Source organism: Leguminivora glycinivorella, chromosome 5 (assembly GCF_023078275.1).
Source record: "Leguminivora glycinivorella isolate SPB_JAAS2020 chromosome 5, LegGlyc_1.1, whole genome shotgun sequence".
Lineage (NCBI taxonomy): Eukaryota > Metazoa > Arthropoda > Insecta > Lepidoptera > Tortricidae > Leguminivora > Leguminivora glycinivorella.
The window spans coordinates 12,514,526-12,539,171 of record NC_062975.1 but is presented as its reverse complement, the minus strand read 5'-3'; the positions used below and the strand labels follow the sequence as shown (position 1 = coordinate 12,539,171).

General features: G+C 37.5%; 1 protein-coding gene across 1 annotated transcript in view; it reads right to left on the bottom strand.

Annotated features, from left to right (window-relative positions):
• Positions 1-23,186, bottom strand: part of LOC125226029 (doublesex- and mab-3-related transcription factor dmd-4-like) — a 31,489-nt gene extending 8,303 nt beyond the window's left edge. Inside the window, exons 1-2 of the mRNA XM_048129851.1 lie at positions 23,017-23,186; positions 22,078-22,241 (exon numbers count right to left, since the gene is read on the bottom strand). Coding sequence (XP_047985808.1) covers positions 22,078-22,239 — 162 coding nt within the window. The 5' untranslated portion in view covers positions 22,240-22,241; positions 23,017-23,186. The remainder of the gene's footprint in view (positions 1-22,077; positions 22,242-23,016) is intronic.
• Between the last annotated feature and the right edge of the window lie 1,460 nt (positions 23,187-24,646).

The following is a 24,646-nucleotide window of genomic DNA, read 5'->3' as shown; positions in this document are numbered from 1 at the left end:
ATATTATCATGACAGACTTAAATGACTTTACACAGGTGCGAAGATGAGACCGTGTGGTTTCGGCACCTGTAACTAAAACTCCCGTTCACCTTACTTACTTACTTACTTACTTGACTAACCAACAGCACAGCTAACCCCCCTTTAAATATATCCCGTAAATTTGGCCTTGTGATCGTCTAGCGTGAATAAGTAGAACCCTTCGATGTGAACCGCGATAACTCAGATCCTTTAATGAGTATCAGCTGTATTTTTGACTAATTTTTAAAATTTTATTTATTTATATTTTAAAGAAGAATAAAGGTTATTGTAGCATAATAATATAGTGTTATAGAAGAGTATTTTATCAGATTTAGGCCTAGAAAGTTATATGTGAGAAAATTAATGACATGATGAAGAAATTTTAGAATAAAAGTTAGTGAGTGAAACATACATGAAATAAATATTAAAAAATATTTTAGAAAACATCGGCTACGCTCTATTTTCGATTCCGGTTTGGGGTGAGAACTTGCGATACCGTCTGGAATCCTTAGGCCCAATCAAACCACATTATCGGGCATCCTAAGCAAGTAAGCCTGAAGGGCTATCTATCTACAAACTAACCCCTTTTTTATTTTTGTTTTTCTTTTTCCCTAGCTAAACCCCCCTTTTCCCCAATACTGCTAATAGACCATAACTTCTCGATCCTTCTAATGTATCATCAAGGCTCCGAGTAGTTGCTACCACTGAGAACGAAGTAAATAAGTCTAGTAACTCCTTGAAGCTTTTGACTTGTCATCAGTGGACGGCGCTCGCATGCCACTGGGCCCTATAACAAACTTATGCTTTTTATTCCAAAGTATAGTTTGTTTCCCTAACCAACTTGATAGAATTTACCTTGAAAAACTAGTTAGCAACACTCACTGGCTCGATGCTACACGAAGAATCAGAAATTGCTACCACAATTATTAATTTCACTCAAATAAATTAAGTAATAAGAGGTTTTATAAATTACCAGTTTTACCACATATATTAAGATAGTAAACACCACATTTAAAGTCCATTTAAACCATATAAATAGTAGTAGTTAAATTATTTCACCACAATACACGTTGACCAATTATATTCCAAGACCAATCATAAAAGAACTCTACTTTTATAGAAATAGTGTGTGACTCTACCCTATTCCTATCGTTTTCCCTATTCTAGCATATCTGAAACACAGACCGTCACTTACCATAGATCTTGTGTTCAAAATATGCACAAGTGTATCCCTACCATAAGCTGTACAGTTCAGCCAGCGAAGCTGAGATAGGCAACCTATAGGCTTGTGTTCTTATCCCCCCCTCTGCTCTTGCCCGCGGGCTAGGGTAGCAGAGAGTAGATCGCCCTATCCGTGTATATATCCAGTATTCTAGGACACACCAGTACCAGCCACATGAGAGACCCAGCTGCGATCAACTTTACTTAGATGTGGATCGATCACAACCGAAATCCCCAGCGACCAACGCCAGCATGGACCAGAGCACCGAGTAAATAAATATATATAAATATAGGACCCCAGCCTCAAATACTGCCGACTTCAGTGAGCAAGGATTACTCCTAATGTCTTTCGTCAATCGTGAAAGTCCTCACTTCCATCTAACAGTTGGACTCTTTGAGACCGGTGAGAAAGTACGCCTTTTGTAAGTAAATAAAGACGCCCAAGCCCTCCACTTGGAACAAAAAGACTCCTAAACGCCTTATGTTTAACAGCCGCAAGGTATAAAGCGCTTAGCCGGACAACAGTCTGTCACAAACAATGATCTGGCTTATAACTTTCACAAAATAACCCCATAGAAAATTACTAAATTCAATTTTACTGACCAACTAAATAAACGAATGAAGTTTCCTTTACGTGCTATAATCTAAGCTTAGTTTTGCAAGAATTACTCCCTACAAAACCAAACACAGACTTATCTCCAAGCACCAGCCATACATCGACCCAGTCTTTGTATTGCTTAACGGCACTCATGAAACAAAGCACAGGAAACTTCACTATACACATCAATTTAAATGTAACACTACACTATAAATAGAACACTAAAATAACCCCACAACTGACAGTAAAGCAATTCCACCATAGGTCTAAGTTTAACTGTACGACGATATTGTCCCCGCACAATCAAACAGAGACACAATTTCAAAGTTTACAATCACTTAGAATAATTTCCAAGTAAAAACAAACAGAGAAATAATAGCAGAACAACTTCACTCACCAGTATAACACACGAAAGCCAGAGACACTGTTAGTCTTGTGGATATTGTAAGAATGCCGCGCGCCAGCTCGCTCCGACCCTTTTATAGATTCTATTTGGGACATGGGACACACTTGGGACTTGGGACTTGGGACTTGGGACTTGGGACTTGGGACTTGGGACTTGGGACTTGGGACTTGGGACTTGGGACTTGGGACTTGGGACTTGGGACTCGGGACTTGGGACTTGGGACACACTTGGGACTTGGGACTCATATAAGATAAAGGTCATAACTACTTTGTTTACTAAGCCGTACGCCTTATACATTTAACGTCCATGTTCTCAGCAAATAATTGTTTACCTATCAGTAGTAACTCCTGCATGATTGCACGTGTTTTAGAGAGAGACAGAGCTATTGATATTGATAACTATCTAGTTCAATAGTGGATCGTTCCGTAAATCGATAAATATTTTTACGTAAATATTATTTCGTGAAAGATTATTTAAATCAATTTAGTAAGTAATTTCGCAATGAAAGATCACATTTGTTCCTAATTGTTACATTGAATGATATATTAAGGAAGTATAATAATCAATATCAGTGATTATTACCTCTTTGACTTGTAAATGAAACCAAGACATAATATCGGAACGTTACGCAGCTGACAACTGTCAGTGTCAGTATTCCGTCCATGTGAACGTAGTTTGTTGATAAATACGTTTTTCCAACCTGTTTTGCATCAAATAATAGTGAATTTTATGAATGAAGACGTGACTAAACATGTGATAAAGCTTCAAAGGTATTATTTGTCAAAATATCCAATGAAATCCCAAAGGAAATATGTACCAAAAAGTTGGTCAAGGAAAAGTTGATTCGCCGTAAGTTTTATATGTAATAACGAGTCAATTTCCTCGTCATAGACGCTTGTTCTGTTACACACCGCCAGGGATCGGATACCGGTATTTTTTTCGGAACGGTTCCGTACGTTGGCCCGAGAACTTTATTTTAGCGTTTCTGGTTCCATTAACCGGTATTCTTTTTCGTTCAGTGAACGAACGTTTATGAGTGAGAACTGTTCCGAAGAACAGAATTAAATGATACGTTCTTTAAAGAACAGTTCGCGGGAACGGAATTATTTCGGTTTATGAGTGAGAACCGTTCCGAAGAACAGAATTAAATGATACGTTCTTTAAAGAACAGTTCGCGGGAACGAAATTATTTCGGTTTTTCTATTTCCAAGAATTTGAACGAACAGTGGGGGGGAACCATGCGCAAGCGGTGTCGGCCACGGCCATCACTTTAGTAACTTGTTTGATTTGAGACTAGCGGTGAGTAAACGTGGCGTCGAACGAAACAAATACGTCGAAAACATTCTGCACCACAACCACAATGAAGTAAGTTTGTTTTTTTTAATTTAGTGCTTTCAATTTTACCGATTTTAAAATTTAAGTAATGTCACGACGCTTAAGTATTTATTTATTTACAGGCAATCGTACAGTCCAAGGTCAAATAAGGACGCGACGCCGCTATTAGCAAGAGCGAGAGAGCTGAAATACTTTCTCATTCTAACAAACATCAGCGTCCTTATTTGACCTTGGTTTGGTACGGTCATCCCATCTGTAAGCACTTTTGTGAGATGGACTTCCGAGCAAAGCGGTTCTGTTGCAATGGCCGTACCTTTCAAGGTCAAATAAGGACGCGACGCCGCTATTAGCAAGAGCGTGAGAGTTAAATAACTTTCTCATTCTAACATTTCTAACAAATAGCAGCGTCCTTATTTGACCTTGGTACGGTCATCTCATCTGTGTGCGTAGTTGAATGCACAAACGGTCACAGCCAGACTACATTTCTACAGCATATATATATATATATATATATATATATATATATAATGTGTGTGTGTGTGTGTGTGTGTGTGTGTGTGTGTGTGTGTGTGTGTGTAATATACACTACTTTCCCATTAATTGTGACGTTTTAAATTAAAAGGACTCTCATTGTTGATACTGTAGATAGTCAATTACCATAGAAATTACATCAGCTACTATTAACAATGGACCTTTAGTCTAAAAACGTCACAATTAAAGATAAGACAATGTGCAATTAGTCACAAAAATAAATTGTTTTTAGTATTCAAAACTCCCGTGTCCCAGAACTCGAAGAATCCCAATTCATTCAATGTTCTTATACTGCTGCGAGTGAAAGGGGCACTAATGATGATATTTATGACTTGATCGATGCACAGAATGAGCCACTGAGTAAAACTTACTTGCCTATACTAAACCTTCATAAACCTAAATACTGAAACTCTGCCCAATGGTTCGGTGTTAGAGCTTGCAATTATCCGTCCAATTCGAAATCCGGATGATTCGACTCGATATTTGAAAATTCGGATATTCGGATAAAACGGATATTTCGAATATTTTTTATTTTATTTAATAAATCTCATATTTAGTAACATAATTATGTACTACGATACGAAAAAACGCCGTAGGAAATTGTTATTTTATAATCAGGCTTCAGCTGTTGTTCGTAACCTTAATGTTAGGTTAGGTTACTTAGCTATTTCATTCTTGCCTTTTTTATGAAATGACTTCAGTTGCTCATAAGATATATGATTTTATTTTTATGTAATTTTGACTAATATTTGATATTAATGAATTTTAATGCTAGAGACATAATCTGATTGCCATATGAGGCAAAACGTCATGTTGTGATCGTTTAGATCGAATATTACCTTTGTTAGACCTACTCCTTGTTTAGATATCAGATTGCATTTACGAGGTTTTCATTGCCGATTTATTCAAATGCAAAAAGAACTATGACATATTACAAACACCATTTAGCTTTGTTAAATAACAAGGCTGAATGATCTTTCTCTCTAATAATTTTCACCTCTTATCTTTGATGACTTCGTGACTCCATTCCAGTTACACTTGGGACTCTCGGGTAGACGTTCTTAGCCAGAGGGCCTTACGTTACGTATACAGCGAAAAAGTTTTGGTGTTGCAACACTTGCAACCTATTTTGAAAGGATAAAATGTAAAAGCGTATCTGCTTAACTACTTCATCTTGTTCTGCAGTTCAATACTAAATAGGTCTTCCGCCGCGGGATACATAGAAGACTTCTTTTTGTCAGAAAATTTGAACAGTTTTAGTTCTGTTAGCAATTTATTTAATTATTTACAATGTATTCGGATGCTAACAATAATGAAAGTGCAGCGTTTGATACGGTACTCAGTGTCACTTGATTGATTGAGTTAAACTGATATACATGAGATTATCCACAAATATTCATGAAAAAAACCCTGCCTGCTAAGCCGCGGTCCCGGGTTCGAATCCCGGTTAGGGCATTTATTTGTGTGATGAGCATAGATATTTGTTCCTGAGTCATGGATGTTTTCTGTGTATATAAGTATGTATTTATCTATATAAGTATGTATTTATATTGTCGCCTAGCACCCATAGTACAAGCTTTGCTTAGTTTGGGGCTAGGTTGATCTATGTAAGATGTCCCCCAATATTTATTTATTATTTATTTACTTATTAAATAAGGTAGTAGTGCCACTCAAGGAGTAATTTTTGATATAAATCGCTTTAATATCGTAAATGTGTTAATTTTACTTTAAAATTTGTTTTCCAAATGAGTTTCTTAAAAATTGCAATGGTATTTCTGTCATTCACAATATTCGAATTATTCGTTTTATCCGGATTTTAACGTGTAAATTATCCGAATTTCAAAATCAGCGGATATCCGTATTACAAGCCCTATTCGGTGTCACTCCTAAATTAGGTACTTACAGGTGACCGTACCGACATAGGTCAGTTAGGGACGCTGTTATTTGTAAAAAATGAGAAAGACTTATACGGTCAACCGGGGTGGCTTTAAAACGCAGGGGTGACTTTGAAAATTTAGTTTTAAAGTCATACTGTAAGTAAATTCGCGATTTTCTATGGTAGATTTACAAGAATATTTATTGATCTATTATCCAGCTACTAGTTACATGAACAGTTTCAGTAAATAATGAATGATGTTAATTTTAAAGCCGTTAAATACCATCAAAGTAACCCCAAATTTTCCTAAAGCCACCCCGGTTGACGTAGCTCTCCCGCTCTTACAATCCCGTACTTGTTGACCTTGGTCGGTTTGGTCGTCTGTAGACAGTGTAGACACTAATACACTCGCCAACTACAGTTGTGTATTCCATGTAGATACACCAAGGGCCCAATTCTCAAAAGATTGTAACTTATTGTAATAATTATCTAGAAATGTAAGTATGCAAAATAAATAAAATATTTTTATTGCAGATAAAAGCTTTGACATAGATGATGAAGATCTAGTCTTCAAAAAAAAAAATATATATATAGAGAAAAAACTACCCCATATCCAAGCGATTCTGATGACCTTGAGGTGGATGTAAGTGCTTATAGTGTGAGAAAGCTGTATAAAATATAATCTGCACTAATTTGTATAAATATGTGTGTTACTTAATCTGTGTGAATTTGTAATAGTGATATGTTTTTAAATGTTTTTAAGGACCAAGATGCAGTCCTTGAGAGAGCACAACCCATGCAATCCATTTATACTATTTATAGTGAACCGGAACCGGACGCGATGTGCCCTTATTCATGCAAGCGTAATATAGTTGCAGTCGTTATAAGAAAAAAGTTAGAACAAGTTCCCGAAGAGAATTTACTGGCTTGTTTAGAAGATCTCGAAAATACAATAGAAAAATATTATTAAATGTGTATCAAGATTATGTGTACTCTATCATAATTATAGCTTCAGTGTAAAAGTCAATCATATTTTGGTACATTCGTTAGTGAAATATCGTTATAAAATAAGGGTTATTCCACTAGTTAGAGTTACCACTAAGTTGTTACCAGTGGTAACTACAATGTTATTTTCCCAGCTTTTACTCCTAGTAACTACTGGGAATACCACTAACTTTAACAATTTTTTTGTGGCAATTACTGGAAACATATAGGCAATTACTGGAAAGATTATATCATAAGATTCATAAGTTTTGTTTTATTTTATACACATGTAAAGCCTGACCAGAAATATATGACTACGCGCCATGTAGCGGAATTTCATTAAAACTATTTTCTTCATAGTCATCATACTATACTGAACTGTCACTCCATACATCAGAATAACAGCGCCCTCCTGACAATAGTTATATATTTCTGGTCAGGCTTTAGTTTCTTAATCATACTTACCATATCCAACGCAATCAATGTTATTTTCACGAAATCTAATGGCAACAGCTGAGACTGTTTCCTCACCTTTAATTGATTGGCCTCAATGGCCACTGCGTAAGAGTCGTTAGAGGTGCACATTGAATTAGAGCACACAAATATTATTTCAGTAGTTGCCTAATAGCAAGGACGATATATACCGGGACTGACAAAGCCCATACAAAAAAGTTTACCCCTGAAATGTCCCATACATTTCCGAGCGATTATTTCCGAAAAAATTAACAATATCAAAAAATTAAAATAAGGGAGTGTACAAGTTTCTAATGGGGTGGCAACGCGCATGTGACACTGTTTGAGTTGCAGGCGTCCATAGGTTACGGTGACCGCTTTACATCAGGCGGACCGTATACTTGTTTGCCACCGACGTTGTATAAAAAAAAAATGTTAGTAGTAAACCCCTATTCATTTTTTAATACCTATCTAACAATAGGTATATCACGTCAGGGTTGAAAAAAAAAAAAAATCTCTCCCCACTTTACGTGTAGGGGCACCCTAATAAAATATTTTTTTCCACTTTTTATTTTTGCACTTTGTTGGCGTGATTGATATACATATTGACACCAAATTTCAGCTTTCTAGTGCTAACGGTCACTGAGATTATCCGCGGACGGACGGACGGACAGACAGACATGGCGATAAGGGTTCCTAGTTGACTACGGAACCCTAGAAAAGATATTTGTAGGCATCATCAGTGTAGTTATGATACTATTTAATAGGTGGCGCTAAAAAATTCAGGTAAGATTCTTAGTATGAACATTATCAATCCTATATGAATCATCCTTGCTAATAGTAATTATGACGTTTTCAGAATAAAGGTCCCTGTCCATAGTACTTAATTAGTTCCAGTTCTACTAGGGCTTGCAATCCGGATATTCGTTTTATCCGGATATCCGCCAATTTTAAAATCCGGATTTTTTGTAAGTTGAAATTCGGATAAAACGAATAATTTGAATATTGTGTAAGACAAAAATACCATTGCATTATTTAAGAAAATCATGTGAAAAACGTTGAATTTTAAGATAAAATTGATACATTTACGTTATTAAAGCGATTAATATTAATAATATTAAATATTACTCCTTGAATGACCACTACTAATCTATTTGTCATGAATATTTGTAAATGATCTCATGCACATGAAAGATAGGAAGTGAGAAAGAACAAGGCTGAATGGTGTTTGGAAAATTCCAATGTTCTTTTTGGATCGCTGAATCCACAGTAGCAGTGAAGCATTTAGCATAAATCGGCAATGAAAACCTCGTCAATGCAATCTGATATCTAAACAGGGAGAAGCTGGTCAAACATACGACATATTCGATGTAAATATCATCAGTATTACGTAATATCTCAATCAGATCACATATCTCAATCAGATTATCTGAATTGATTAAAATCAAATTTAGTCAAAATTACATAAAAATAAAATAACATATCATATGAGCGACATTTAGTATTTTTCATATCGTCGGCGTCGTACATATGTTATCAAACGGTATAATCCTAAATAATAAGAACCTACTTGTTTACCTTAACCGGCCGTCCAGAGTGGGGTTCCAGAGCTATATTGCTTGCAGAGACATCGAAAAGGCTTTAGTTTTTTACATACCGAATAGCTTTATTTCGGTATCATGATTCCTTTTAAGATTAATTACATTATGTATAAGGTAAGGAATAATATTTAAAATACCTAAAATATGACAAATTTGCATTCTATTCAAATCAGTACGAGTATACTTCACGGAGTCCAAAACTATACGCAAATCAGAAGTCCAAAACTAGAAAAATATAGATAGAGAGCGATTGCGGGCGCCGGTCGGTCGGCTCGAGCGCGAGTACTTGCGCCGCCGGCGTACGCGTCTGTGTGCGTGCGCCACGCGCACACACAACTATACAGGGCCTCTCTGTGGGTTCCGCCCCCGTCAGCGCGACGGCGATAAAGACCTAAAAATCTGAATTCGTGCTTGCCTCCTGTATCGTCTTAATCCTTTAATGATTCCGTTAACGTGAAACTTTAAGTAGACAGGCTTTATGAAGACAATTGGCCGGTGAGCCCTACAATTTTAAAATTTGCCGCCCTTTTTAGTGACAAAATTTGCTTGGCCGTCTATTGTTTACTAGGGAACCCTAAAAACGATACGTATATTTATACCTAGTTCATATAAAAGTGTGTCATTCCTGTCCTGATGAGTGATGAAACACATCTCTAATATTGACATCGAAGAAGAAAGACTTACAAAATGAAACCTTTAAAAACATACACAAGCTCTGAAAGAAGAAAGAAAGAAAATCAAGAGAGCCTTTACCAGTTGGTATGGTGACAATAAAATAAATGTGTAGTCCTCCAAGGTTGTATATGTACCTACACTTATTCGCTAGTTACGCTATAAGCATACACAAATTACGTACAACGTACACATAGTTTGGGACTGTTATGTTTATCAGGTTAACATTGACAAGTTATTAATTTAATATTAATGTAAAGTTATCCAAACCTAGCTCAATAATAGCTCAAAGTAAAAAATAACAAACTTATGTTTATGTCACAGTTTTCCATTAAACATTTTGATTTTTTTGTAGCCTCGTCATACATATACATGGTGTATATTCTATGCTGTTTCTTCCTTCCCATCTTAATGTTATTATGTTCACGTTATCACTTTCAATAGTTTCAATATCCAGCATACACTATCACTTAGTGGGGACGTTTATCGACAAAAAGAGGCCAAACCTTTTTTTCTTGACCAAAGCATGAAACTTGGCACAGTTGTTCCTTATATCAAAATAAGCCGATTAAGATCGGGAGCCTTCAGGAGCCTCCCCCCTGGGGCTCGGGAGGGGGGTCAAAGTACCGCTTCACCCGGCTTGCTTTGAAAAATTCTAACATACCCCGTTTAGTTCATAGGTCATGTTTGGTATCGTTTTCGAGTAAATCAATAACGTAGAATTCATTTTTGGTACTAAAATTATAATTTATTGGTAAATAAAATAAAAAAAAATGAAAAGTTTGAAATTTTCATCTATGATTTACAAATTCAAGTCATCATAAATGTCAAACTGTTTGCTTTTTCTACAAATAAAAAATATGATAATGAAAGCCTATTTAATATAGATTATGAAAAATATAACTTTTACCCACCTTTACTAACGTTAAGTTTCATAAAAAAAACTTTAAGCCGCGCGGCGTCGGGACGCCGCGAGCGTAATTTTAAAATGCCTTTATTTTAAAAAACTCTGAACCCGTTTAGCTATTAGGTCATGTTTAGTATCGTTTTCGAGTAAATAAATAACGTAGAATTTAGTTTTGGTACTAAAATGACCATTTAATGTTAAATGAAATTTAAAAAAATTTTTTTTTTAATTTTCTTCTGTGAGTTACAAATTCAAGTCACCATAAATGTCAAACGGTTTGCTTTTTCTATAAATATAAAAATATGATATTAAAGCCTATCCACAAGAGCTTAGACTGTGTGCGGGGAACGCGCCTCTTTCATATATTTGATCTCCAGTGTCAGAGGTGTGTTAATGCATAAATAGAAAAAGATTCATTATTATGGACTCCGGTGTCGACAACGGCAAGACTCGGGTCGGACCACACACTCTAAAGACCGACTGTACCTGTTATTTATTCATTGTAGTGAATCCTGAAAGAAATTTATATAATAGTATTTTATACAATCGTGATATAATACAAAACTTTTCAGTCGAGTACCATGTGTAGTACGGTACGAGAGTGAAAAGTTTAATTATATCACTATTGTGTACAATACTTTTTCTACGAGTCATCATCTTCATCATCAATGGACGGAAATATCATCATTCATGCAAGTTAAAATTAATGTCAATAGAGTCTTTCACCGTTGTATCAACATCGAATTACCTAGCAACCAATTGTTTGTAATAACCGTCTCTGATTGGCCGACAACGCGACAGATAGAATAGAATAGAATAGAATAGAATATTCGTTTATTTCATTCACCACAAAAAAATGTAATTTACATTAATTTTATATTAGCTAAAACTAATCAAATACATAATTAAATTTGATTTGTGGTGAAGTCTGGTGCCCGAACTAGGATAAACCTGTGTGTCAGGTCACCAGGCCTCACACCCTCGTATGTCAGTATTTAGTTGGTAATTGCTTTTAAACACAGTGAGACACAATTTAAAATCATCTGAGAGAAACATGCGTGGTGATATAAAAATAATCATATATTATCGAGCCAATAGTGTATAAGTGTATATGTGTGTGTGTGTGTATGCGTGCGTGCGTGCGTGAGTGCGTGCGTGCGTGTGTGTGTGTGTGTGTGTGTGTGTGTGTGTGTGTGTGTGTGTGTGTGTGTGTGTGTGTGTGCGTGTGTGTGTGTGTGTTTGCGAAATCCTGTGTGTGTTTATGCGTATAAGCTACGAGAAGGGTTTTTGAGATTTTATGAAATGGGGATCATTAGTTTTTCTGTAGTATCATAGTTAAGGGTGAGTAGCCATTCTATCAGCACTTTTTTGCAGGTCATTTTAGTAAGGGGGTATATAGACAGTACATTATTAACTCTGTTGTACAAGAAACCCCCAAGAAAACAGAAGAATCTATGAGCAAAGATTGTCTTAAATTTTTTAGACGGACATACTCTAGCATTACGTCGACTATTAGTTGTAATTGTTAAGTCAAAAGGTAGTTTTGTATGTTTTTTTAACACAATATGCAAGATGAAGAGTTGCCTTACTGTCAATACTTTGCATTTTTTGTATAGGTCCTCTGTTGGGTACGTGAATGGAAGGAAGTTACTAACCTTGAGAATTGCTCTTTGAGCTCTTTCTAATTTCAGCATGTGGGATTTGTGTGCACCTCCCCAAGACAAGATGCAGTATGATAAGACAGACTGTGCCAAAGCATAGTAAACTGATATTATCACTTTAGGGTCCGCCACATGTCGAAGATTTTTGAAGATGTATATTAACTTACGCAGTCGTGTTGTGAGGAGATCAATGTGCGGTTGGAAAGTAAGCCTATCATCTATCATAATACCTAAATATTTTATTTGTGTTGTTTTTTCTAGTTTGAGACATTTACAATTTGGTGTGTCTGCACTTTGGCATGTATGAGCCACTATCGAATATTGATCCAGGTCTTGTCGGCTGTTGTCATAGCGGATAGTAAACGGGATGTACTTAGTTTTATCAACGTTAAGTGTGAGCCAATTTTGCTTTAGCCATTCTGATACTAAATTAAATCCTTCTTGTGCATATTTAAAGACCTGTCTCCACGAATCACCGTGAAAAATAAGGGCAGTGTCATCAGCAAACGTTATAATTTTCCCATTCTTTAGTTGCATTTGGCAAAGATCATTTACGTACACTAAAAATAGGGTTGGTCCCAGTATACTTCCCTGCGGTATACCGTAAGTGATCTGCGCTTCATCACTTGCACAGCCGGATATTACAACACGCTGCGTGCGGTTTGTCAAGTAGTCTTCAATGAGTTGCAATTGGAGACCACGAATTCCAATTTTATCAAGTTTAGATATAAGAATGGGGACAGAGACTGTGTCAAAAGCTTTTGCTAAGTCAAGAAAGATTGCCATAACTGTTTTCTTGTTGTCTAGTTTCGTCACAACATGGTCAGTTAGTTCATGCACAGCGTCAGAAGTGGAAATGTTGGCTCGAAAACCGTACTGGGATGGGGACAGAATATTATTGCTTTCTAAATACTGAATTATTCGAGAATTTATGATTCGTTCCAGAATTTTTGACAAGGTGGGTAGAATAGAAATTGGTCTGTAATTATTTACACAGCCTCTGTCGCCACTCTTATATACTGGGGTTATTTGAGATTTCTTGAACACCCGCGGAAATCTTCCAGTACTCAGCGCTAAATTACATATGTGGGTTAAGGGTGATATTAACATTTCCTTATATTTTTTAACAAACCTTGCTGATATTTTGTCAAGTCCTACTGCACAATCAGTTTTAAGATTGTCGATAAGAGTGTTAATTTCAGTCTCGTCGGTAGGAAGCATGACCATGGAGGAGGAGCAGTGGTCACTTTTGAAGTCTGTTTGTGGCTCATTGTTCGCAAATTTAATCGCCAGTGACGCGCCTACGTTAGCAAAATATTGATTTACTCTGTTTGCTATGGTTAAAGGTTCAGACGTGGAAGTAAGTTCACTTGGAGCTTCTTTGGGTTTAGCAGTGTGAGTAATTTCTTTTATTATTCCCCATATTTTTTTTTGATTTGAGCCTGCTTTTCTTATAGCATCCTTTTCATACTCTCTCTTTATATTTTTTAATAACGTGTTACAATAATTGCGATACCGTTTGTAAGTAGTCTTTAATATTTCGTTTTCAGGATCTTTTTTTTGCTTTTTGTGTAAATTATCCTTATTCCTAATGCATCTTAGAAGTCCTGGTGTAATCCATGGCTTTTTAATCCGTCTGCGGTTTGATACTCTTACTGTATGCGTGTTTGAGTCGATTGCCTCTGTTAGTGATTTCAGCAAGAGGGACGCAGCTGTATCTACATCTTGTGTTGTAAGGATGGGGCTAAAATTTATGTTTTTCATAGTTATTTGTAGTTGATCTTCATCAGTGCGTCGTATTATTGATTCAGGTTTTTTATTTAGTTTTGCACGGTGAAGGAACAATGTGACACAGTCATGGTCAGTCAGGGACGAATTTGCCACACAGCAGTATGCCTCCAGTTTTGTTTTGATTATCATGTGATCTAAACAGGATTCTTTGCGTGTTGGTAGAATATGGGCCGGTAGCATACCATGTGTAGCCAGTAGGTTTAGGTAATTTATTGATCGCACATCTTTATTGCCATCAGATATATCAATATTTATATCCCCGGCAAGGATTATGTCCTGATATCGAGAATATTCAGCGAGAATTCGATTAAGTGATTCAATGAAGCTAGTAGTGTTATGTTGACTAGGAGGGCGGTATATGATTATTACTATTGTGCCGGTGTTTATCTTTAGCAGCAGACAGTTTGCATCTAGCAACTGGACCTGTTCTTCCACGGTAACTAATATATTTTTCTTACAGTATACTACAACACCTTCGTTTTGAGTTTTGTTATTTAAAGTGTTGTAAGCGGTATAACCATGTAAAATAGGAATTTGGTGTGTTGATGGCAACCAGCATTCCGTTAGTGCTATTATATCCCATTCGATTTTCGATCTATGAAGTAGGGCTTCTAGGCCAGCAAAGTTACAAGAAATACTTCTTATATTTTGTGTTAGTATTTTGAGGCTATGTTTGGGTGCTTGTAGGAACGAACTGCATTGCTCAAGGTCACACACAGACGACTGGGATACAGTGATTGAATCTAGTTCACTATTTATTAAGTTTAAACTGTTCACAGTGATATAAGTAAGAATAGCGAGCGCACATAATTACGTAGGTATCCAGTGTATCCGAGCATATCCTTTTTTAATGAGATGTAGGCGATTATATTTAGTATATTCGTAAACTTTTTGGGTATATAGTTATATTTTGCGTGTGTTTTGTACAGGTTAGGGCTAAGTATTTTTTGTTGTATTCCAGCATTTACAGCAGGGCAACACATATTAGCGTGATTAGAGTTGTATAAAGTAGCATTGAGGCTCATAGGGTATAATGTAGCTTTGTGTGTTGTAAATAGTTTAACTATTGTGCAATGTAATTGAAGTTGTATAGGTGTGTACTGTGAAAGTGTACAGGTGAAGTTAACATAATATTGTAAGTAGTAATGTAGGTATAGATGTATTACTTTATTTTTGTTATCATTGTGTTTGGCTCGTCTATAGGTAACAATTATATTAAAACAATTGAGTATCAAGCATAACGTAATTTTTAGTATAACATTAATTGGATATAGATTACAAAGTGACATTTTATCATTTAATAATAAAACCATGCGGGAAAGGATGCAAGTATTAGGATAATAAATAGTTAATTTTGCCATTTGATAGTAGGATTCGTAGCGTAGTCACTTTAAACCATTAAAACAATTTTCTGAATCTATTAAAAGCACTGAGCCGCCTTCACTTTGCCGCATGTATACTTTTCCATATGAAGTCCAGCAGGTAGCGTTTGGATGGGTCTTCTTATATTGCCTTGCTAGGTAGTACAGGTGCTGTGCTTTCACTGTGAGGAATTCCGCGATGTAGATCTGTTTACTAGGGCCAGGCAGTCCGAGATGCGTCGAGTTTAGTTTTTGTTCCCCTTTAGATTTATTGAATAGTGCAGTGGATTTTAATATGTTTTCTTTTAGGGCCGTAGAGTTGAACTCGACTACAATCGCAGTATTTGGGGTTGATTTTGACTTCAGGCGGAAGACGTTACGAATGTCTGAGTCTTGTATCGGTTCGTTCAGCTCAGTACCCAATTTTTTTGTGAGGTCTGTCAGGGTTTTTTTAGATTCGTCTTGTAATTTAGGGACATTTCGAATCTCAATACAAGTTTCTCTTGACTTCCTTTCGGATAACTCAATTTGGGCCTCTAGTGATGTAATTTTCGCTTTATATATCTGATTTTCCTTCTCTAACGTTTCCACTTTGCTTAGCAAATCGTCGTATCGACTGGACATGAAGTCTATGGATTTTTGGATTTCCGAATTTTGTTCTACCACGGAGTTCAATTTAGAGTTGAGTGAATTGAATTTTGTGTCTTGTTCTTTTGAAAATTGCTTGAAAAGTAGCTTCATTTCAGCTGTAATCGAGCTGCAGCTTTCAGTATCGGGGCCGTCTAACTTTCTTTTTACCCTTCTGTATATTGGTTTCTCACGTTTACTATCTTTTCCAGAGTTATCCGATTCATTCACGGTGCTATCAGACGCATATTCGTGTGATTGTGCCGTCGAATGTGTCTTTTCTTCAACTTTTTGTGGAGTTCTTTGCATTTTTCCGCGCATAGTGTCTGTTTGTAGGCCTAAATATACGGCAAAGCAATTAGCGGGCGACTTAAGTTAGCGTCAGTGTGTGCGTGTGCGCAAGCAAAAAAGTGGTCAGCGATGTGTGCGTGACGTGCTGTGGTTGGTTATCGCGCGGGGTGTGCGTAATCGTAGCGAAAGCGTTGAGTAGTGTTGTCGCAGTCACTCTCATGCAAGCAGTGATATCTTACTCACGCAGCCGCGATGTGATGTCCTCGCGATTCTGCGCTCCTGGTATCTCACTCGATTTAAACGGATATTATTTTAGAATATTTGATTTTAAAACTTTTTGTAAACACGTCCGTATATTGCAAGACATCCGAGGGAAGGGAGATAAAAAAAATGTGTTTCAGATGCAGGAAAATTTGCCAGGTACTGCAAATTAGTATAGAAATTGTATGAAGTTCTATTTTTAAAATTATTATAGTTAACTAAAGTCAATTATAATGAGCTTATTATAATTGAGTCGGAACTGCCATAGAGTATCCAACACTGAAAAGTTAGCACTTATAGTTTAGTTTGTGGTGTCCTAATTGACAGATTACTCATACTATACATTCCCTTCACAGAGACATAGCTGGGTACATATGCAACTGCATAAAGAGGGCTCTACCCTCTTTTTGCAGTTGCATCGGTTTTTGCAACCTGATTTACATTAACATCTTGTAACTTCTAAGCATATACTGGCCACTTCAGTGTTGTCTGACCAGTGTGGTACCCATTCGTCTCCTTCTTCCTTCCATCCCCAAGAAGACGGACTTGGCAAATTTTGGTGTGGCACCAACGCCTGACTCCAAACAAGAACGCCCTGAGTCCCATTTCTCAAAACTGAAAGTTACAAGTTACAAGCGGAAGTTTCTTTCCAACTTGTCATATTAGACATTGAAAACCACTTGTAAATTGTAACTTGTAGCTTCGAGAAATGGGCCCCTGGTACACTGTGCGCAGTATATGCTGATAGGCAGCCTCTGAAGGAGGTATGTTCTCCAATTGTCGATCTTTTATGGTACCTAAAGACTACTCATTCACCGTTGCGCAACGACTTGGTCTGAAACAATATGTGCATTATCATTTTAGATTCTACAACTATCAAATTACAACTTTTTGGTGGATCACGTAACCTTCAGTATTACCCACTTACGTTACGTATCATACAAAATTATGGCACGTATTTAACCGGGCGACTGAATAACCATAGAAATGGGTATCAAAAATAATAGTTTGGCGACTAAAATGGGGCTTCAAAAATAACTTCCCGTTTAATATTTTAGTTGCCCGGTTAATTATATGCCCAAAATTATTACAAACTTTAGTAGAATCTGATTTGCCTCTGATATTGCTCCATCTAGTAATAGTTTGACACCTTGGGTGGCCTGGCTAAGCTACAAAGCCAAAAGAAAAAGTTTCTAGATTAGACATAGTATGGGATAGGTACGATAAACGCAGCTTGAAACGATCAACAAGGGAGAAACATGGCCACCCAAGGCTTCAAACTATTACGAGATGGAGCATTATCATAGATAGGCTAATCAGATTCTACTAAAGTTTGTAATTATTTTGTATGATAGGTAAGTGTGTAATAGTGAAGGTTAGGTACGTGATCCACCAAAATGTTGTAATTTGATAGTTGCAGAATCTGTTTAAATAAAATGACAATGCACATATTGTTTCAGATCAAGGGTCCTTACGCAACAGTGAATGAGTGCCGGAAGAACCTGTTTACTAGAAAAGATCGACACTTGGAGAACATACCTCCTTCCGAGGCTGCCTTACTTCATCATATACTGCCATTTGTCTAAGACTGGGGCTAAAGACATGCCAACTACACCCTTGTTGCCGACGCATTAGGACACCACGGACTCCACTGCCAGTCTAGTGCTGGCCGAATTTTGTGACACGCTGCACTTAACGATTTAATCCGCAAGGCTCTCGGCCACAGAGAACCTCCTATAGAGTAGCAGTCTTGTATATTTTGTTCGCGATACGAGTCACCAGTGCCAGGGGTGCGAGGAAAGGGCGGGGAATGTGTTAAGCGCGCTGTGATTGGCCGTTTCAAGGACGGCGGGCAGTCGCGCCAGATGAAAGGGACTGTCCCTTTACTGACGCGTAAGTGGCCAATGTAAGTTGACCTATGCCGGCTCTGAATAAATTATAAATATGACTTTTATGTGGAATGTAATGACGTCTGTTTTTAAATTTGAGCTTCTTGTTACCTTTCCACACCATTTCACACTACAGGTGGACATCTTTAAGACATCAAAATACCCTTTTTCAATTTTTTTACTGCGAAAAACACGCGCTGCTTTCGGGTTGTTACTTGGTCGCTACTGATCGGGCACGGCGAGCGCCCGCGCTTATATCAGTGCAAATACTAGGAAGGCTGGCGATCGCGAGTCGTCTTGTAATGGATGTCTATAGGGGTTGGTCTGTGCTCTCGGCACATCGAACATACCGACAACCCTCGAACCTGTCGGCTTGTCAGCAGCAGACGGTAAGCGGCCTGATGGTTGCTCGCTTTTGCCTTGGTTTCTGGGACGACCCTTGGCGTGGGGCGTGACCTGTGTGGATACCTTGGCTCCGTCCAACGTCTAACGCTCGGCCCAGAAACCAGGGACTGCTGCTGCAAAACGCCCAGTTTAAACGCGCAAATATGCATTTTTAAAAAACAACTACATATTTGCGGCAATTGCATTTGAAACATTTGGACCATGGTCATCAGACACCAAGCAGTTCGTGAAGAAAGTTTCCACCAAACTTGTCTTGGTGTTTGGTGACATACGCATAGGCTTTTACATCATATTTTTTATTTAAAGAAAAAGCAAACAGTTGACATTTTTGTTGACTTGAGTTTGCAAATCATAAATGAATATTTTTTTTTAATTTATTTACCATTAAATTATAATTATAGTACCAAAAATAAATTCTTTGTTATTAATTTACTCGAAAACTATATCAAACATGACCTAATAGCTAAACGGGGTCTAATAGAGTTTTTATAATTTTTAAGAAAAAAAAACCGCCTTCCTTTGGGGTGCTGGTGATAAATACTTTCAAATGTTGGATTATGTTATCAATTCGTCTGTATATTTTTTAATGTTTGTTATTCGATATCTCCGTCATTTCTGAACCAATTTTGAAATCTGGATGATTCTGAAGTACTTACAGATGAGAATGATTATCAGAACGGAACTTTAACCAGGGGCGGCTCACTCTTCATCAGCAGTTCCACTGCACCAAATGTCACTGTTCTGGACGTAAGTGCATGCTGTTCTTATAAAAATACCAAAGTCACTATAAGTGTGCCGTTCAAATTTGAGGAGTTCCGTTCTGACCATCATCAGCAATTCCACTTCACCAAATATCACTGTTCTGGACGTAAGTGCATGCTGTTCTTATAAAAATACCAAAGTCACTATAAGTGTGCCGTTCAGATTTGAGGAGTTCCATTCTGACCATCATCAGGAGTTCCACTGCACCAAATGTCACTGTTCCGTACGTAAATGCATGCTGTTCCTTTAAAAACACAAAAATCACCATATGTATGCCTTTCAGATTTGAGGAGTTCCCTCGATTCCTCCAGGATCCCATCATCAGAACTGGGTTCTGAGAAAAATGGGACCAATCTGTATGCATATACATTCAATCAAAAAAAAATTTTTCAAAATCGGTCTAGTAACGACGGAGATATCGAGGAACAAACATTAAAAAAAAAAACATACAGACGACTTGATAACCCCTTCCTTTGAGATTTGGAAGGCGGTTAAAAATAGAGGCATTTCAAAATTACGCTCGCGGCGTCCCGACGCCGCGCGTCTTAAAGTAATTTTTTTGTGGAACTTAACGTTTGTAAATGTGGATAAAAGTTATATTTTTTATAATCTATATTAAATAAGCTTTCATATCATATTTTTTATTTGTCATTTATGATGACTTGAATTTGTAAATCATGGATGAAAATTTCATTTTTTTTATTTTATTTTATTTACCATTAAATTATAATTTTAGTACTAAAAACGAATTCTACGTTATTGATTTACTCGAAAACGATACCAAACATGACCTATTAACTAAACGGGGTAAGTTAGAATTTTTCAAACCAAGCCGGGTGAAGCGGTACTTTGACCCCCCCTCCCGGGCCCCAGGGGAGGCTCCCGAAGGCTCCCGATCTTAATCGGCTTATTTTAGGTAGCGTTATGTACTCTTTGTTACAATAAAGAAATCCAGAATAGGTAAAATTAACATTGTATACATGTATAAGTTCTTTGTTTTTATATTTTAATTTGTTACTACAATATCGCATTGGGTTCATCCTGTAATGATATTTGTATGTGTGAAATAAATAAATAAATTTTGATATAAGGAACAACTGTGCCAAGTTTCATGCTTTGGTCAAAAGTTTTAGGTTTTGCAATAAACTTCCCAACTACACTGCACGTTCACTGTTTATACGCCGAAAGTTGCAACTCAAGTAAATGAAGTAAACAAAACAAACAACCTACCTTCACCTTCATTGCCGGCCGCGGCCGGCCGGCTAACCGAAACAGAAATATAAATGAACTTCGTGTGAAAAAGAGACAGCGAAAGGCGGCTCGTGCGTCGGCGAAAACGCTCGGCTCCGGCGCTCGCTACAGTCGCTATACCTACTCCCGCGCGGCTCGGAACGAAATAATATTGGTTTTAGGAACGCTAAAATTCTGTTCGTTCATTTAAACGTTACTGTAAGGAACCGTTCTTTGAGGGAACGAAATAAGAACCGAAACCGAAATTATTTTGTTCCCACTGAACAAAATTTATAATGAACCGTTCTTTTAGGGAACGATATAAGAACCGTAACCGAAATTATTTTGTTCCCATTGAACAAAATTTATAGGTAACGGTTTAAGAACGATATCAAATGGTATTTGGGAACGGGTTCCGATCCCTGCACACCGCACGCATTTCCACTCCTACACTGCGTTAGCATCCCTTCAGCAATACTATAGAAAATACATTTTGTAGGTACTTGACTCGCCATCGCCATAATCTTGATAACGATAAGCCTATCACACTCCTGACACTGGCAAGAGTTATGCGGCAAGCCCTCCTGTGTGCGCAAAGGCATGGTTTCGGGCGCATTTTGACACCCGCGCTCCTCTAGCAAAGGCATTTTGTAAGTACCTGACCTGGTGCCGTAGCCGAATGGCATTTCTGCGATGCGAAACGAAAACGAAACGCCGCGAAAGGTAGTCTGGCTCTGTCGCGCCAATACGCAAGAGCGATAGAGATAGATATCTACGAGCGTTTCGTATCGTGAGCGTTTGTGACATTCGGCTACATACCCTGAGCTGCCATGTCCCGCTGCCGCTCTTTGATTAATCCACTGGCATGCAGAATATCAATAATTAAGCCTTCTTGTGTCCGCGAAAGCTGGAGATGAGACCGTGGTTTCGCCACCGAGTGCAAGCACCTGCGATGGATCCCTGGTTTAACCAACAGGTACGATAACAAGAGCATTTTTCAAGTACCTGAGCTGCCATGATCCGCTGCCGCTCCTTGATGAGTCCACACTTCGGACACTGACACTTGCGATAGCGACCAGCCTTCTCATTTCTACGAAGGCTGGAGATGAGACCGTGGTTTCGGCACCGAAGCACCTGTGCTGCTTACTATCCCTGGTTTAACCAACAGGTACGATAACAAGAGCATTTTGCAAGTACCTGAGCTGCCATGATTCGCTGCCGCTCCTTGATGAGTCCACACTTCGGGCACTGGCAGGTACGATAGCGACAAGCTTTCTTGTGTCCGCGGAGGCTGGAGATGAGACCGTGGTTTCGGCATCGGGCACATTTTGGCACCCGCGCCCGCCCGCCGCTTAGCATCCCTGGATTCATTAATCACATTTAGCAGAGTCGTTAAAAAGAGACTAACTAGTAAAAATAAACTTCTTTACGTATAACTAAGTAGGTACGCTACACTAGGTAATGTCTATGGAGGAACTAGGAAAATATTCTATCTACCTTACTACCTACATATTTTTTCTGTAAATAATAAAATTGGAATTTTGAAAAACCCCCGACCGCGACATAGTAGACCGATTTTCATGAAACATGGCTAAGAAGAACACTCCCGACTAACTCAGCTTTCAGACAAAAATTAAATCTAAATCGGTTCATCCGTTCGGTAGCTACGATGCCGCAGATAGACACACACACAGATAGACAGACAGACAGACACGTCAAACTTATAACACCCCGTCGTTTTTGCGTCGGGGGTTAAAAAAAACAGCGTGAAGTATTCAGATCTAACTAAAAAGTATAAAGTAAGTATAACAAGTAGAACATACATACCTAATTTTTGTAATCGTTAACGTGAAAAATGACTAAGTACCTACATATTTACCTATTTAAGTAGGTATGTACTTAAATGTATACTTATCAATTTAATGACCTATCTTAGGAATGGTAGGTCTTAAAAGGTATCAGCCACTAAATTATGGCGGGTTGGCCAAAAAATAACGCACCATCAAATGTTTGGACCTTCTAGAATATATTATGGTCATAGAATAGATAAGTAGGTATCTTTAATGGGTAACCTACATATACCTAGGAGGAATACAAGCATTAAAAAAATAGCTACTTAGACAAAAACGAACTTACCTATAAATTGGGTCACTCACAAGAGATCACAAATGACGATTTAATTTGCACTAATTAGGGAAATCAGTAACCTAATTTAACCAACCACTCTCTCAATGCTATTTGTGACTATTCGGTCACTATTAATGTTGCAAAAATGTTTTATTACAACTGAACAATATTGAGCTGAAACCCGCGCCCACGACACTCCGCCCAGAAACTAATATCTTCACAAAGATCTCTCTAAAACTGTTTCCTAAAAAAAGACGACACAGGAGGCGTAGCAATTTATCTCCTTGTTTCCAAAATGTAACACATAATTATGAACCTTAATGCCCTGTAACAAAACCCAAGTTTCTACCAGATGTTATGATACAGCATCCCGCCACGCCCATCTGGACAACAGCCAATGGCGTCGCAGTATTTTTGAGATTGGGCGCACGTAATAGGGGAAGCTCTGTTGCTTTTGGATTAAGTTTCATCGTAAACGTGATGTGATATTGTATAAATAAAAAAAACATTCACTCAACCTTGTTTTCTTTTATCATTAGCTTTTAGCTGAAAGCTCCGAAGGAATATTTAGTTTGTAGGTTATGCATTGGAGGTGCACGTAGCTACCTACCTATACCAACATGTCCTGTAGGTACCTACAGCACCTACAGCTAGCAACAATTAGACATCTATTATGAAGTGTATCAGATGGAACAGGATACGCCATCATGTTATGCATTTGTTGCCAAAATGGCTTCCTAACTTACTAAAAACATTTATTTTCTAGAATAATTAAAGTAAATTCCTTGATTTGGTCTTACGCAGTTTGTCTCTTTCTCTCGCGCTATACTAGTAATGAGCGGACGGCGACAAAAGATGGATGAAGTGGAACATAGTTAAAAATGGATTGATGGAGTCGCTAATTTATATTTTTTGTAAAAGAAGCCTATTTCATAGTAATAATGTATGTATTTATTTATTATTATGGACCAATAAGTCTGAATGAAAATAAAATAAATGATTTCAATTCAATAATATTAATACATATCTTATAAATTACTTTAATTATAAAAAGAAACAACCCGGGAATAGCAAATTCGTTTTTAAGTAATAAAAAAGGTTTTTATTCCAGATTCCCAAAACAAGACGTTGAAAGGGAAAAATGGTGCAAGATTATAGCTGAGGAGCGGAGAGAAGATTTACCCACACAAAGCTTTGAAAGAAATTACGTAGAATAATAAATTAATGTCATCATTCGATTCTTATTTGTTTTAATAGCTACTTAATTCATATTCTCCAAGTGCACCATCCCTCACACACACCTCATACAATCCCTCAACTGTTTACCTTCACATAATCGCTACACATACACTCACTACACGCACACACACATATGTTATATATATTAGACGACCGGTCTGGCTCAGTCGGTAGTGACCCTGCCTGCTAAGCCGCGGTCCTGGGTTCGAATCCCGGTAAGGGCATTTATTTGTGTGATGAGCACAGATATTTGTTCCTGAGTCATGGATGTATCCTATGTATATAAGTATGTATTTATCTATTTAAGTATGTATATCGTCGCTTAGTACCCATAGTACAAGCTTTGCTTAGTTTGGGGCTAAGTTGATCTGTGTAAGGTGTCCCCAATATTTATTTATAT